We start from the raw sequence: 14,092 nt of genomic DNA on the forward strand, positions 1-14,092 counted from the left end.
GTGATCAACAATTATTTGTTCCAAACAATCAAGGAAAAGTGGAGCTAGAAGGCAAAACATTCCTGTGTTGAAGCTATGCCACATACTAAACACAATCAAAAATGGAACATGTATTTTAGACCTTAAGGGTGCCTTCTGGCCCAAGGCAAATGCCATGCTCAGACAACACGTTGATTTAAAGACAACACGTTGATTTAAAATCGCGCAAACTGAATCCTGTTTGTTTACTTGATATGAATTCTATGTCACATCTAATCTAGGTTGACCTTGGCCATGCAACTGTTTCCGGGGTCGTAACCCAAGGTCGCACCACCGACCAATATGTGACGTCATACAAGCTTCTGTTCAGTGATGACGGCACCACCTGGGAAACGTACAAAGACACAGACGGCACAGACAAGGTGTGGTTGTTTCACATAATATGTGGATGAATAAGTAAAGACCTTTATTGTACATTGCACCACTCCACTCTATACTCTACATCTTGCCCCATTCAGATATTCAAAATGGTCACAAAGAAATGTGAAGCAATCACGGCCATAAATTACTTATATGACGTTCTTATTACGCATATGACGGCAGTCCGTACTGTTCATGGTTTTTATTCACCAGTTATGAACTGCTCTGTTCAGGTATTTGCAGGTAATACTCATGAGACGACTCCAGTTACTCAAACTCTTCCCTCACCGGTCACCACTCGGTACATCCGGTTTGAAGTTTGGACATGGCACCGTCATATCGTCATGAGGGTGGAGGTTCTAGGGTGCTACGGTGAGTATGTCGATTGAAATGACGTCGGTGAAAGTAGATAAGGCCACAGCAAGTAAATTTTATGGATGACATCCTCCGCAGACTCCAAAATTAATGAGATAGGGCGGAAAAAAAACAAGGCGGGTCAAAAATAACATCATTCCTATATTTTCAAATTTTGAGATCATACGTCTTGTTAAACAAGAATTGAGGCGACGAAATATGATATCATGACCAACAGGTCTTTTATTCCTATATTCAACCAATGAGGTTTCATATATAATATAAAACCTCCTTGATTTAATGTAAACATGTCATTGTAGATGTGTATACATCTCAAAAGACTAACTACAACAAATGCAGAAAAGAGCTTGTTGTACCATCATCTGAAGCAACTACACTGGGAATTCATATGCGATGAAACACCTTGTGTATACAGCTCAATTAACTAGATCTCCCCCCCCCCCATTATTCATATAATGTCCTTGCTAGAACAAATGCAGAAAACAGCTTGTTATTATACCATCATGGGCAGGAACTACACTGGGTATTCATATGCAATGAAACACCTTAGACTGTCAACGTTTACGACATAATTGCCAATTTTTGGCATCTTGACCACCGTCGGAGGGCAATGAAATTTCTTGTTTTTTATTTCGAAATCAGGCGAAAATTAATGAGCGCGCTGATGTCATCCATAAAAATTACTTGCTGTGGCCTAACTGACATTTAATAGCTTGCTGTATGAGAAGATCGACAGACAGATCATACAACAAGGCGCTGTTTAGACATTTCATCCTAAAGATAAGAGGACACCCGGTGACAAGATAATACGTCAAGCCATCCCAGTTCCGTTTTATATTGAAACAAATTTATAAAACTTTACATCGAAAAACTTCGAGTCAAAGTTTTTCATGCTTTCCAGCGCAAGAGAAAAACTTTTAAAAAATCGAACCTATCCTTCGGTCTTCTTCGATCAGGAATTTGACCCACTCTCCTGACGGGCACTAACGTTTTTTATCTGTGACCTCAGGAATAGGTCAAAGGTGCCCGGAAGTCGATACCTACCGCCGTCCCCGTTAAACATGGGTTGATGGACCCCGATGTTAATTGCCTCCCTTACGTTTTTTGTGTAGTAGTCTGGTTCTATATACATGTTGACGAGCGCCATCCTACTATGTTTGTTTGATGCATAAATCTATTGACTAGAATAGAAAAAAAAGATATTCATGGGAAACGTGAATGTTCAGTTGACGCCCGTGCTTATTCGCTGTTACAATATCCTTTTCCCTCACAGCATGTCCCCGTCTGACGGCCCCTACAGACGGGAATATGACCACTAATTCCTACCAGGACGTGGCGGAATTCACCTGTAATGCAGGTTACAGACTACAGGGGGCTCCCAGCACAACCTGCCAAGCTGATAGCCAGTGGACCTCAAGAGAGCCCACTTGTACTTGTAAGCTACTTTTCATACATATACAAACACATTCAACATACCATGGGTACACCTGACGTCAACTAAAGCAGCGCTACTAAACCTTAGATCTTGTATCGGCGCCATCAATTTACGCAACTGGTGCTTGCAACTTAGACACTACACGATAACTGTCGTATAAACAAGACAAAATCAATTCTCGAAAGAATGATAAGTGTCCGATACTTACAAGTTACATAAATATGCGTGCATCAGAAGAGGTTAACGTATCTTCATAGAGGTAGCTTCTCATTCATTCATAGAATAGCAGAAACCCTTCAATTGACGTTTGATAGTTACCAAGACCTGCCGCTCTCAGCCAGTGTCCATGGTCGCTATATGCGTAATCGCAGGGTAGCCACAGGGTACGTTCTGCGATAGAGTCGAAGAATGTTTCTAAAATATGATATCATGCCCAACTATTGATGATAGACATTAACATGTGATTACTGATAGTTTGTCAGGATCCATTGGGGGTGGAGTCCAGAGACATCCCGGACAGCGCCATCACGGCATCATCTGAATATGAGGGTACTGACATCCGTCGATCCTACCATGGCAGGCTGAATACCCCCGACGGTCGCACGGCATGGTGTTCAGGATCACGTGTAGCGGGTGAATGGCTTCAGGTTCGGAATGTTTAGAATATCAATGTTATTTTTACTAAGCACGAATCCGGAGTATGTTGGGTAAACTAGGTAAATTCCGTAAGGCTCCATTAACTCATGTATAAACGGATCGGGTAGTGTATGATCACTCTATCTTATTTACAACACTTGAAGGTATTTCAAGACTGATGTCACGTTGAGATGCACCCATTTGTGGTTTAATTTGTACAGATCTATGTATTGCTACTGCAAATATGGAACAAGGAGAAAGTTATGTATATACATGTAATGCATTAAATATGCATTTGATCAAATGACTCAACGATGCTAAATTGGATTGTAAGGCGGATTGTTAGAGATTGAATGTAGCATTGTATTTAAAGTAGTGTTGCGTACATTTCCATTGCCTGTATCTATCTGTCCATAAATCTCGACTCTCCAATATCAGCTACGCTGCCTCGAGAGTCGGTGTAATGTATTGCAGCATTTGACAATGACTAGATAGGAGAAAGGGACAACGATATCTATGCTTATACTGTTTGTCCAGGTTGACTTGGGCGGTGCAACAATAGTCTACGGAGTCATCACTCAGGGTCGGCCGACCTTTGACCAGTGGGTGACGTCATACAAGCTTCAGTTCAGCTGGGACGAAAGCTCCTGGACAACCTACAAGGACTCTGATGGATCAGATAAGGTACTGATTTTACCACAGTGTCAACCAGATTGTTACGTATAGGCATTTTTTGGACGGATGTTCCTAGTAAAGACTTGTGAACTTTTTTGATGACACTATCAGCTGCATCTGCTTCAAAATGAGGAGTCCAATAGTGAACATCCAAGCACGATCTTTTCTTGAAATAGGTTTTGGCAGGGAACACGGATGCAACGACTGCGGTAACCCAGCTTGTCGACCCACAAGTCACCACGAGATACGTCCGTTTCGTTGTCCAGACCTGGCAAGGCCATATCTGCATGAGGGTGGAGGTCCTGGGCTGTATGAACGCTGGTGAGTATACGTAACCTACGACATATCATCATGGGTTATTCTATCAAAGCAGGGATGGTAACGATTTTTAAGAAATATTGAGTATCAGTGCAAACAACGTGCACGCGGGAAATTTCTACGATTTTTAAACTGACATAACGCACTAAATCGGTGAGCTATGTGGACGAAACTGCATATTGACATACATTGCGAAAATCAAATTATATTCTACATAGATCGATGTTTCTATTACTTTCAAAATGTGCCTTAAACATGGTCAACATTATCATGGCACTTGCAGCCATTGTAAAATGATGTTGGCCTTCCCTATCAGTGGACTGACGCACGTATGAATGAATGAATGAAACTATGTACTGAAAGGGTACTTTTGTGCGATGATATCAGTACATTTAGATTAGTTGAGTATAATCTCGAGACCTACAGACGTGTAATGTTGCATCCAACAGTCGGTGTGACTTATCATCAAACATTTTTTGAAATCAAATGTTTGAATCAAGAGCCAATCTAAGGAGCAATGTTGAAAGTAGTGATTGAAATATAAAATATTAAAAAGGACCGATGGCATTGTCATTCGTAAGAAATACCTAGTACATGTAGAAACAAAGATAGAAACAAAGATAAGAGAATGCAGACTTCCAAATTGTATTTGCCATCCATTTGTATAGTGTTTACTATTATGTTCGGTTTTAATATTAGCATTTTTATCATATTATTCTTGTTTTCTCTCGTGTTCATCAAACCATGTATTGTCTCTTATGCATTTATCCCCCTGGGGAATGAAATGCAATAAAGATTATCATTATCATTCCATCAACTTGCAATTCTTGTCTATAAGACTGCTTAGAACCGTTGGGGATGGAGGCGGGATACATCTCGGATAGCAGCATCACGGCATCGTCAGCCCCCCACGGCGGTCTAAAGCCGTACCGCGGCCGGCTGAACACTGCGATTGGCGGATCCTGGACCGGAGCTAATGCTATAGACGAGTGGCTACAGGTAGGAAACATAGCATTACATCAATAGAGGCTCGCACTTGCCCTCCCATTGGCGACCCTTTTCGTCTAGACCCTTTGTATCTAACTTTTGAATATAAACATGATCAATTCGACAACAATTGTTTATGAAATGTTATGTTACTGTAATTAGTAAAGTTGATGACTCATCCTTCTGGCAATTTGTTTGTCTCTTTAATGAACCTGTATGGGAATGTTGATATCGTATGAAAATTATATCGAGAATTGCGGCCTTCATCATATGGCACCAAGATTCATCAACTGCAACTGCGAAGAGTTAGCGAGGTTAAGGAATAGAATCATATCCTGTGCAGGTTGACTTGGGCGGTGCAGTTAAGGTACACGGAGTCATCACACAGGGTCGGGCGACCTATAACCAATTGGTGACGTCATACAAGCTGCGATTCAGCTGGGACGAAAGCTCCTGGACAACCTACAAGGACTCTGATGGATCAGATAAGGTAGCGTCGTCTGGTCTGATTTTATTGTGCATCAACCAATTTACATTTTCATGCAAAGATAAAACTATCATATTTTGCCGATGGATGTCATCCATGAAATAACCGTAAGATTCCTTGCTGTATACATAAAAATGGGAATTCATACCTTAGAAGTTAAGGCCAGAACTAAAATTACATAGCTTTGTTCATGTTAGGAGCTTTCTGTCTACATTCACAACGTCCTAGTGACCTTGAACTAGTCTTCAAATAAGTTGACAATATCGTATGCGACTGCTTTCAAAGGAGAAGCATAGTCACAATGTCCTAGCCCCAAACATGACTGGAGTTATCTTGAAATTAGGTCTTCACGGGGAACACGGACCGAAATACCCCAGTAACTCACGTGCTACGCCCGCCGGTTTCCACCCGGTACATCCGCTTCGCTGTGCAGAGCTGGCACGGACACGCCAGCATGAGGGTGGAGGTTCTGGGTTGTATGGATACTGGTAAGTCAGTGCGTACGCGTGAGACATCTCGCTATCGTTGTTTACTTACAAGGACGACGTGGCACTGCTCTCCAGTTTTTCACAACTCAGTTGGACAGTGCGCCACACAAAGAATAATATACAGAGAATATGCACCAATATTTACACCTGGGTGGAGTGAGGAAAGTCGTGTAAAGTGCCTTTATTAACAAGGGCACATAATCTGTGGCGTCAAGGTTCTCGAACCCGGGACCGCTGGGTTCTGGGCCGAAAACCCTGCCATTACACCATACGACCCCACAAGGTTGTTTAGGTTATGGTGTGGAAACCAGCTAGTCGACTGTCACACATGGAATACAAACAAATCGTGCCATCGGTGATGTATGTATGATGATGCAAGTAGCCGCATGATGACGAACATAACTCTGTCATGCTTGACGAGGACTTGTGGAGAAACTCGGGTCACCTCACTGACGGTGAACTGAACTAGAGTAACCGCAATACCGACATCTATGTAGGTTGGTTTTGAATAATATAAAAAAAGCTGTAAACGCCGAGTTGTAGTCGGCCGACACAACAATACTGTGGAAGGATCTAAGCCTTAAAGGTCTAGAATAGAGACATTGATAGTCGAAACAAAGAAAGCACAATAAGGAAATGCGCATACATGAAAAGGTATCAGATTTTTAGGGACTAAGAGACAAATCAACTTTTACTGTAGAGAAGAAAAGACTTAGATAAGACATCCGTATTGACTGTTGTTTATGACCCTAAGGTTGCCTAGAACCGCTAGGGGTGGAGAACGGAGACATCGAGGACAGCAGTATCACATCATCGTCATCCTGGGCCAACAGCCACCATGCGTACTACGCCCGGCTCAACAAGCATGTAGGGGTGGGAGGCTGGGTTGGAGGACGTAACGAGGCAGGCCAATGGCTACAGGTAGGCGAGGACCTAGATATTGAATACATGTTGGTATCCAGCATGCGCGGATCCAGAGGGGGGCGCACCCGGCGCGCGCCCCCCCGTTCGCGCCGTCCAAAAAAAAAATACACAAGCCGACCGGCCAAAACTTTTGTTGAGGGCAAGGCTAGGGGCCGAGGATCAACCTTATATTATCAATCCGCTCAAATGAAAAGAGAACTCTGTTAATTCTAGAGTTCTTGACTTCCGTATAGATATTATTAGACTAGCTTAGAGATTGATTAGGTTTATGCGCTGCCACAATACAAGACTTACCTTCCCGCCAGCCCAGAAAGCGGCGCTGGCAATCGAGGTCCGGGGCGGGGTCATCCTCTCCCGGGAAATTTAGTTAGGATTTTCAAGCCATCTAAAATATATTCTAGTTGTCATAGTTTTTAGAATATACTAGTTTTATTATATTGCTTGCTTTGTCATTGTTGCTATACAGCTTAACAACTAGTGTCGAGCAATAAAGTTCATTCATTCATAAACGCAATTTCACGCATGTTTAGAGGCAAATCTTGTATTGCCGCCATTGATGTTATCATCGATGGCGGTGCATTAAATAGGAACGACTCCCCAAAAAATTGCTGTTCAAAACGCTGGAAATCAGTAGACTATGTTGTCACACACGTTGCTGTACACTTATCACACTCTGTTTTACTTCTATACTCGTGTTTTCAGGTACGTAGGTAACGTCGACCAAGTTTCACATTGGACATGGAAAATACTATTACGGTAACCGTAAAACTTTTGATAAAACCGGCTACCACATCAGTTATGTTCCCATTGGTTTAATTTTATGTTCATTCGTTTGTTCTCGACCAAAGAGTTCGATTTTAAGTCGCTAACACCGGCGGTTCCCCGTGAACGTTACTAGCATGGAAAGGTAAGTAAACATGAACTTACAAGTAATATTCACAGACTGTAGTTTCTTTACAAACATAACGTTACCAGTTACCACTGACAACCAGCGTGGACAAGTATGAAACTAGTTAAGTTACGATGAAATAGATCCATTTGTGGGTCAAAGATGCATATGAGCAGGGCAAGTAAATTACCGTCAAAAGAGTCTACATGACATCAATGCCGGTTCAATGTAGGGTCGATGCTAGAAAATTAAAGTCCGGTGGCAAAATCGTAACCGCTAGCCAAGACAGCCATGGAGACTTAAGAAAGTTATGTCTCAGGAGGCTACATAACAGCCGCGTGCTTCGGCTCTCAGTTTGGTTTCACCCTGTACGTGCTATTCCCGTTTCCTGCGTATGCGTCGTGCAGTCGTGCTACTTGCCAAATATGAGCTAGTATTTGCGTCAAATTGAGAAAAATCGCGACACAACTTTGGACAAGATGGCTGTACTCAGCTGTACTCGGTGTACTCACTGCATCCAAACATAAACGAGGGAGATCACGATCACATTGCATGTTGATACACGTTGTAATACTTGCCAATATAAAATCCTAGCATTATAAGACGATTGGGTGAGATTTTAGTGATTTGTATTGATTTCTGGAAAACATATTAATTTTTTTATGCATTGATGTGTTTTCTTTTGTGCTTTGTTACGTTGCGATGCTATCAACATTCAGGCATTTCGTGACTTTCATGTTTGGCGCGAGTTCGTCCCAGTTCAAGATATAACCGCTTGTAGAATCCGCTTGTAGAACCGCAAAAATCCGTATTGTTGTTATTAAAAGGGGACAATGAGAACAGGGAACAGCACCATATGTGATTGGTGTTCGAGTGAAAATTCCCCGCGGACGTACTAAGGGCCGTCGGCACTTTTTTTCCACTAAAATTTTCTTAGAGATTACGGGGGGCGTGCCGCACAGTGGCCCGGCGTGAGTTTGATGTTTTTGAGGTGTGCCGCGCCCCCGGTCATGGACTGCTAACAATGCGTAACAGAGAACTCTGGAAGTTCACCGTTGCCGTAGTACAGGAATCTTACAGGAACAACAGCCTTGCTTTCATAAGAAGGAAGCCAAGTTGGCTTCCTTCTTATGAAAGCAAGGCTGTTGTTCCTGTAAGATTCCTGTACTACTGTTGACGGTAATTGGCCTCCCTTTTTAATTTCTTTTGGATTCAGTCGCATTTTGAGACTCACTCAGGCAAATCATGGTTGAGGAAGGTAGTTACGTTTAATGCGTCCACATCAACAACACCGAGAAGTGCCAGCGTGCACCACCACGTCCGCAGCTTCAGTGGAAAACACAAAATGACCATGCGCATTTCTCAATTTTTTTCTACCGACTTCACAGCAAAATGTGTGCCGAAATGTCAAAAATGGATCGGACGGCCAGTGCATGTGTCAGAGTCCAGGCCGTCCAAAGTGGGATTTGGCCTCATTTGACGGGCGGACGCCCCTTTGGCAGATTCTACGTAAAAAAATCTTTATCCCGCCGGGGTTTATTTTGCTCAGAAATGGTTCTAAAATGCACCAGAGAGCATCTAGATTTTAAAAAGTTTCCGGGGGAGGCCCCCCAGACCCCCCCAACGAGAGGGGGTGGAACCCCCTCTCGTGCTCTCCCCCCGCGCAGCTTACGCTGCGCGCCTTCGTGGCCTTCGGCCACGACTGATATTGCGCCCCCCCGTTCCCAAAATCCTGGATCCGCCGATGTCCAGGAACATGACAAGCGGAATAGTGAGAAAATTTAAGCTATTCAAAACAACTAGTTAGGCTTATTTCATTAGACATTTATTCCGGGAGCAATCATAACTCTTGGCAAGTTTATATATAAGGATTCATCAGTTGTTACTTATACCCAAACAAATATGGCTGTGGTCATGGGCATCCCTTTTCAATTGCTTTAAAAACAGAAATTCGAAAATGATGTGTTGTTGATATTATCATACGCCAAAAAAAATTACTCAAGAAGCTGGATACAATTTTGAAACAGTCAGGCGCTATCTTTCGTCAGTGACTAAGGAAAGATCTGGTAGAACCAGGTTTTATACCTAAACTCTGTTTCGACGAAAGTGATTAAGGAAAGATTTGGTAGAACCAGGCTTTATACCTAAACTCTGTTTCAAAATTAATTTTATCCAGTTGCTTGAGTAACTATTTTGGCGTATCTCATTACCTGGATGTCTAACCTTCATCAACGAATATTATCATATCCGTTTTAGTTGCATCGCAAATTGCCATATTTTTCCAAAAATGGAAGCTGGAAGTCAATGTTTTCTGCACAGGTTGACTTGGGCGGTGCGGCGAAGGTACAGGGAGTCATTACTCAGAGTCGGTCAAATGCTAACCAGTGGGTGAGGTCATACAAGCTGCGGTTCAGCTGGGACGAAATCTCCTGGACAACCTACAAGGACTCTGATGGATCAGATAAGGTACTGTCATCTAGTCTGACTCTATTCCAGTATTTGACACACTTTATGAAAGAAAGAGAGACAGTATCAAGTTTTCTCAACGAATATCTTCAGCAAAGGTCAGTACCTGAACAGCTTGTGGAAAACGGAAGATTTACAGGACTAGTGTCCATATCAGTAGGAAGTGCTGTTCGTGGCTGCTTCAAAGTGGGAAACTCAAGCAGTAGTGTGCAAGGGAGAAGCCCGAATCAAAATAACTGATATTTTGTTGAAATCAGGTCTTCACGGGGAACTCGGACCGCAATACTCCAGTAACGCACATCCTCCGCCCGACGGTTTCTACCAGATACGTCCGCTGGGTTGTCCAGACATGGAACCGCCATTTAGGCATGCGAGTGGAGGTCTTGGGCTGTATGAAGACTGGTGAGTCAGTTTACTCAAAAAATAAAATCACTGATAGCTGTTTCGTTCAAGGAGTTAGGGTATAGCTTGAAGATTGATTCAAACGCCAGTGAATGGTGTAAATGTCAAGACACGCATTCGAATCATTTTCATCTGTGTCTTACGATTATGTTCCTGTTTGTGCTCTCTCGAAAGCTCTGAATAGAACTCTAAAATGAATATAAATACCCAGCAAAGACTGAACAAGTATTAGATTAAGTCTTCCAATACTACTTTGCACATGTAGGGATCCTAGAGATGTTTTAAGTAATAGAAGTTGCCACCATGCGTTATATTCTAGACAATCATCGTGCAAGAAAGTTATTACTAACATCATGAAATACATCATATTGTATGTTTGAAAGGTTGCCGATCACCGTTGGGAATGGAGTCTCGACATGTCCTGGATGAGAGGATCACTGTATCGTCTGAATTAGATCATGAAGTGTGTAGGAAGAGTCTAGGTCGGCTAAACCAGGCGGGTAATGTGGGCTGGTGCGCGGGGACTAACACCGCCGGCGAGTGGCTACAGGTACAATAAAAACATGCAAGTGTTGACCGTAGAAGCATCCTCATTAGACAGCTTTAAACGATGCATGCAGTTAGACATGCGAAGTCGTTCGGTGTAATACAACCAGCTGCTATCGCGCCGCGTGCCTGCGAAGCTGGTGTGTTACGCCGAAGGGCGGTTATACCAGCTACATACAGATACAGACCTCAATTATATTTTTCTACATACAAAAATGTGCTGTACGCTAAAAAGTGAGTGCTGTATTTATCAAAGAGCATATATGCAAATGAGATGATTTACTGGTTTAGTTGAAGATAAAACGAAATGGTAAAATGGCATTGTAACATGCATTTCTAACAAAAGCACAGTTGATATCATATCTAATGAAAAAGGGTGCTAAATCAGTAAATGTTGTACCCAATTTTGTTAACAAAAGTCCAAATTGTGGTAGAAATGCTAATCTGCTGTACAGAATACTAGTAATTGTTTTTTGATATGGAAGAAAATATTTGTTTTTGGTATAGGTTGACCTTGGCTTTGCGATGGTTTCTGGAGTCATAACGCAAGGTCGTGACACCCAACCAAATCCAATTCAGTATGTGACGTCATACAAGCTCCTGTTCAGCAATGACGGAGATTCATGGACAACATACAAGGACCTGGATGGCTCGGATAAGGTATACTTCTGAAGCACTAACATTCTTCCCGTAAATTAAAAGTGCAAATCATCAACAGCAACCGAGCATTCGGGTTCCAAGTGTAGTCGATCATAATGCAAAATGTACGCGAGTATAAATGGTATACGATGAAAGGAAGGTAGCCCACATTTCCTCTTCCTACATTAACAGTGTTGCATGCATGATAGAAGAAGAATATCTTTATTGACACAACAAAAGTACAGCGACTTTTGTAAGGTCTACTACATACAGACATACATACATACAAAAGAATAGGTGCATACAAATGAGTTTGATTACACACAATCTTATGGGATAGAGTAACAAATCGAAATATCACATGTCATAGTTATACATTGCTTGTTCTAATGTCCAAACAGTCTTTGATGTATATACCTATCTGTACACAGTAGGGATTATCACCTCCTAGTATGTACAATTGGTATATGTGACCTAAGAGCAAAGACATGTAGTGGTCATTGCTGTTGTACTAATAGTATATATCAATAAGTTACGATTTTTCGTTGTGACGTGAGATAACCTCATTGATTGTAAACCGTTGTTGGTTATCCATGTCTCACCAGCTATTGTTGTCCCTTTGACCAGGTGTTCCCAGGTAATAGTGACGCGACGACTCCCGTTATCAATGTCCTTCACCCTCCAGTCACTACCAGGTACATCCGCGTGGTGGCGCTAACCTGGCACACCTGGATCAGCATGAGGATGGAGGTCCTGGGGTGCTATAGTGTTGGTAAAGCGGATTATTGAACAGTTTAGATTTTCTGGGAAGCCGCGTTTTGTGGATGACCACCGCAAATGTGAGTGTACAGAAAGAGAGAAGATGTCTAATTTCTTAATCTAATTGATGGCGAAGGTTTACGTAAATGACACTCAGAGTAGTCCATCACACCATGAACAATAAATCCTCTACCATGGCATTGTTCTTTAATCCCAAGGAGGGTTTCGGGTATGACCGTATGTCCTTGTTAAATCATTTTATACGTGGATCATGATAGTCAAGTAAAAGGCCAAAGTTGTCCTCGGAATTCGGATACGCTGACATGATAGGAGAGCACATATATTCTTTTCACATTTCCAATAATTAGACAAAATGATCATATGTTACGAGACAGAAACTGTAAACAAAGTCTGATGAAAAGTGATTTCAAAGTTACAATTATCATAACTAATGCATGTGAGCCTGGCGTTCTGTTTATAGATGCTAGCTTTTATTAAGTACTGTTAGATGTATGCTGCCCCTACGGCTGACTAAGCTATGGGAGAGAGTGAGTGATGAGTGAGTGAGTTAGTTAGATGTATGTCATGGAAAATCTAATATGTAAATTGTGGGGAAGTGATTGGCTGTTGGTATTCGAATGTCGTCGTTGAACTTTGCATGTATTTCTACCTTTCCCTTCAGTGGTATTTGTAGACCATAGGAAACGTGCGACAGATCTCTTCAAAGCTTATAGTAAAATACTTAGCATATTCTGTCAAAATCAAGTTTTGTACATCGAACCAGTCTAGAGAGCCTAATTTGATGACATCAGATACATCCGCCGTTATCTTGCTAACGAAGTGACTTTCACTAGCGGGTTTCAACACTTTTGGAATGGGGAAACTTGAACTACACATACTGGGGTTTACAACTTTTAGCGGAAAATTTCATATTCATACTTCCGAGTGTTGACACATAATTTCTTTTGAGGGACCTATTTTCGGCTATTTCCTTCATAGGTTGTTTTGAGCGTCGATTTGATACATAGGTACAAAGAATGACTAATTTGACTCATTATTCCCCAACGTTTTTGTAACTATTGACGTGTTTAGATGGTTTATACCCATTTCCATACCGACGATAAGATACTGACTTTGCTATTCGTGTTGACTTAACTTAATGGAGCATTTTTGACTGACAGGTGTGTGTCTGACGTCACGTATGGTGTTTTCTTATCACATGATAACTTGTGTTAGGTGTGTTTCTCTTTTTTCCACTGACTGACACGGCCTTACTGGAATTGATGTATTACGTAATGAATTCCTTGTTGGTTGTTAGTTTATTTGAGCCACAATCTAGACAATAATAAATAACTAGAGTTCCACGACCTCATATCTTCGCCAAATAATATGAATTGTACCGACAGATGCAAGTACCAAATTACCGCCATTTACCAATATGACATTACATAGCCGTTTTTCTCAACGACTATTCAATTTAAGTCTTTATTTGCTTAAACAATATCTATCAATGTTCCCCTCTTTCTCAGTGGCTTGATATGCCACATGTCTTAAAGTCCTCTCATGGAATGTCAATAACAGTTAGACATCCAGGTAATAAGGATTTTTCTGATTTGTTTATTCGGCTGTAGATAAGTACAGCCAGGGCTACCCAAAGGCTAAGGCTA

General features: G+C 41.8%; 2 protein-coding genes across 2 annotated transcripts; both read left to right on the forward strand.

The window, feature by feature from the left end:
* Positions 1 to 591: 591 nt before the first annotated feature.
* Positions 592 to 5,554, forward strand: LOC136428283 (EGF-like repeat and discoidin I-like domain-containing protein 3). Its single transcript, XM_066417716.1, has 8 exons — positions 592 to 771; positions 2,048 to 2,209; positions 2,684 to 2,856; positions 3,383 to 3,529; positions 3,697 to 3,841; positions 4,677 to 4,837; positions 5,169 to 5,315; positions 5,510 to 5,554. The coding sequence occupies exons 1-8, from the start codon at positions 615 to 617 to the stop codon at positions 5,552 to 5,554; spliced, it is 1,137 nt and encodes a 378-aa protein (XP_066273813.1). The 5' UTR covers positions 592 to 614.
* LOC136432851 (EGF-like repeat and discoidin I-like domain-containing protein 3) lies at positions 5,049 to 13,775 on the forward strand. The gene is made up of 8 exons (XM_066424428.1): positions 5,049 to 5,315; positions 5,656 to 5,800; positions 6,555 to 6,721; positions 9,933 to 10,079; positions 10,337 to 10,481; positions 10,865 to 11,031; positions 11,535 to 11,687; positions 12,294 to 13,775. Exons 2-8 carry the CDS (start codon positions 5,767 to 5,769, stop codon positions 12,453 to 12,455), a joined length of 975 nt encoding a protein of 324 aa, XP_066280525.1. The 5' UTR covers positions 5,049 to 5,315; positions 5,656 to 5,766; the 3' UTR covers positions 12,456 to 13,775.
* Positions 13,776 to 14,092: the final 317 nt, after the last annotated feature.

Source organism: Branchiostoma lanceolatum, chromosome 1 (genome assembly GCF_035083965.1).
Source record: "Branchiostoma lanceolatum isolate klBraLanc5 chromosome 1, klBraLanc5.hap2, whole genome shotgun sequence".
In the NCBI taxonomy this organism is placed as follows: Eukaryota; Metazoa; Chordata; class Leptocardii; order Amphioxiformes; family Branchiostomatidae; genus Branchiostoma; species Branchiostoma lanceolatum.

What these genes read in the sequence shown, in the direction of transcription:
- LOC136432851 (XM_066424428.1), top strand. Translation starts at nt 5,767, where the DNA reads ATGAGGGTGGAGGTTCTGGGTTGTATGGATACTG. An exon ending in AGGCAGGCCAATGGCTACAG is followed by an intron (nt 6,722 to 9,932) that starts GTAGGCGAGGAC and finishes TTTTCTGCACAG; the next exon opens with GTTGACTTGGGCGGTGCGGC. An exon ending in ACCTGGATGGCTCGGATAAG is followed by an intron (nt 11,688 to 12,293) that starts GTATACTTCTGA and finishes CCCTTTGACCAG; the next exon opens with GTGTTCCCAGGTAATAGTGA.
- LOC136428283 (XM_066417716.1), top strand. Translation starts at nt 615, where the DNA reads ATGAACTGCTCTGTTCAGGTATTTGCAGGTAATACTCATGAGACGACT. An exon ending in ACTCTGATGGATCAGATAAG is followed by an intron (nt 3,530 to 3,696) that starts GTACTGATTTTA and finishes TTCTTGAAATAG; the next exon opens with GTTTTGGCAGGGAACACGGA. An exon ending in ACTCTGATGGATCAGATAAG is followed by an intron (nt 5,316 to 5,509) that starts GTAGCGTCGTCT and finishes TGTTCATGTTAG; the next exon opens with GAGCTTTCTGTCTACATTCA.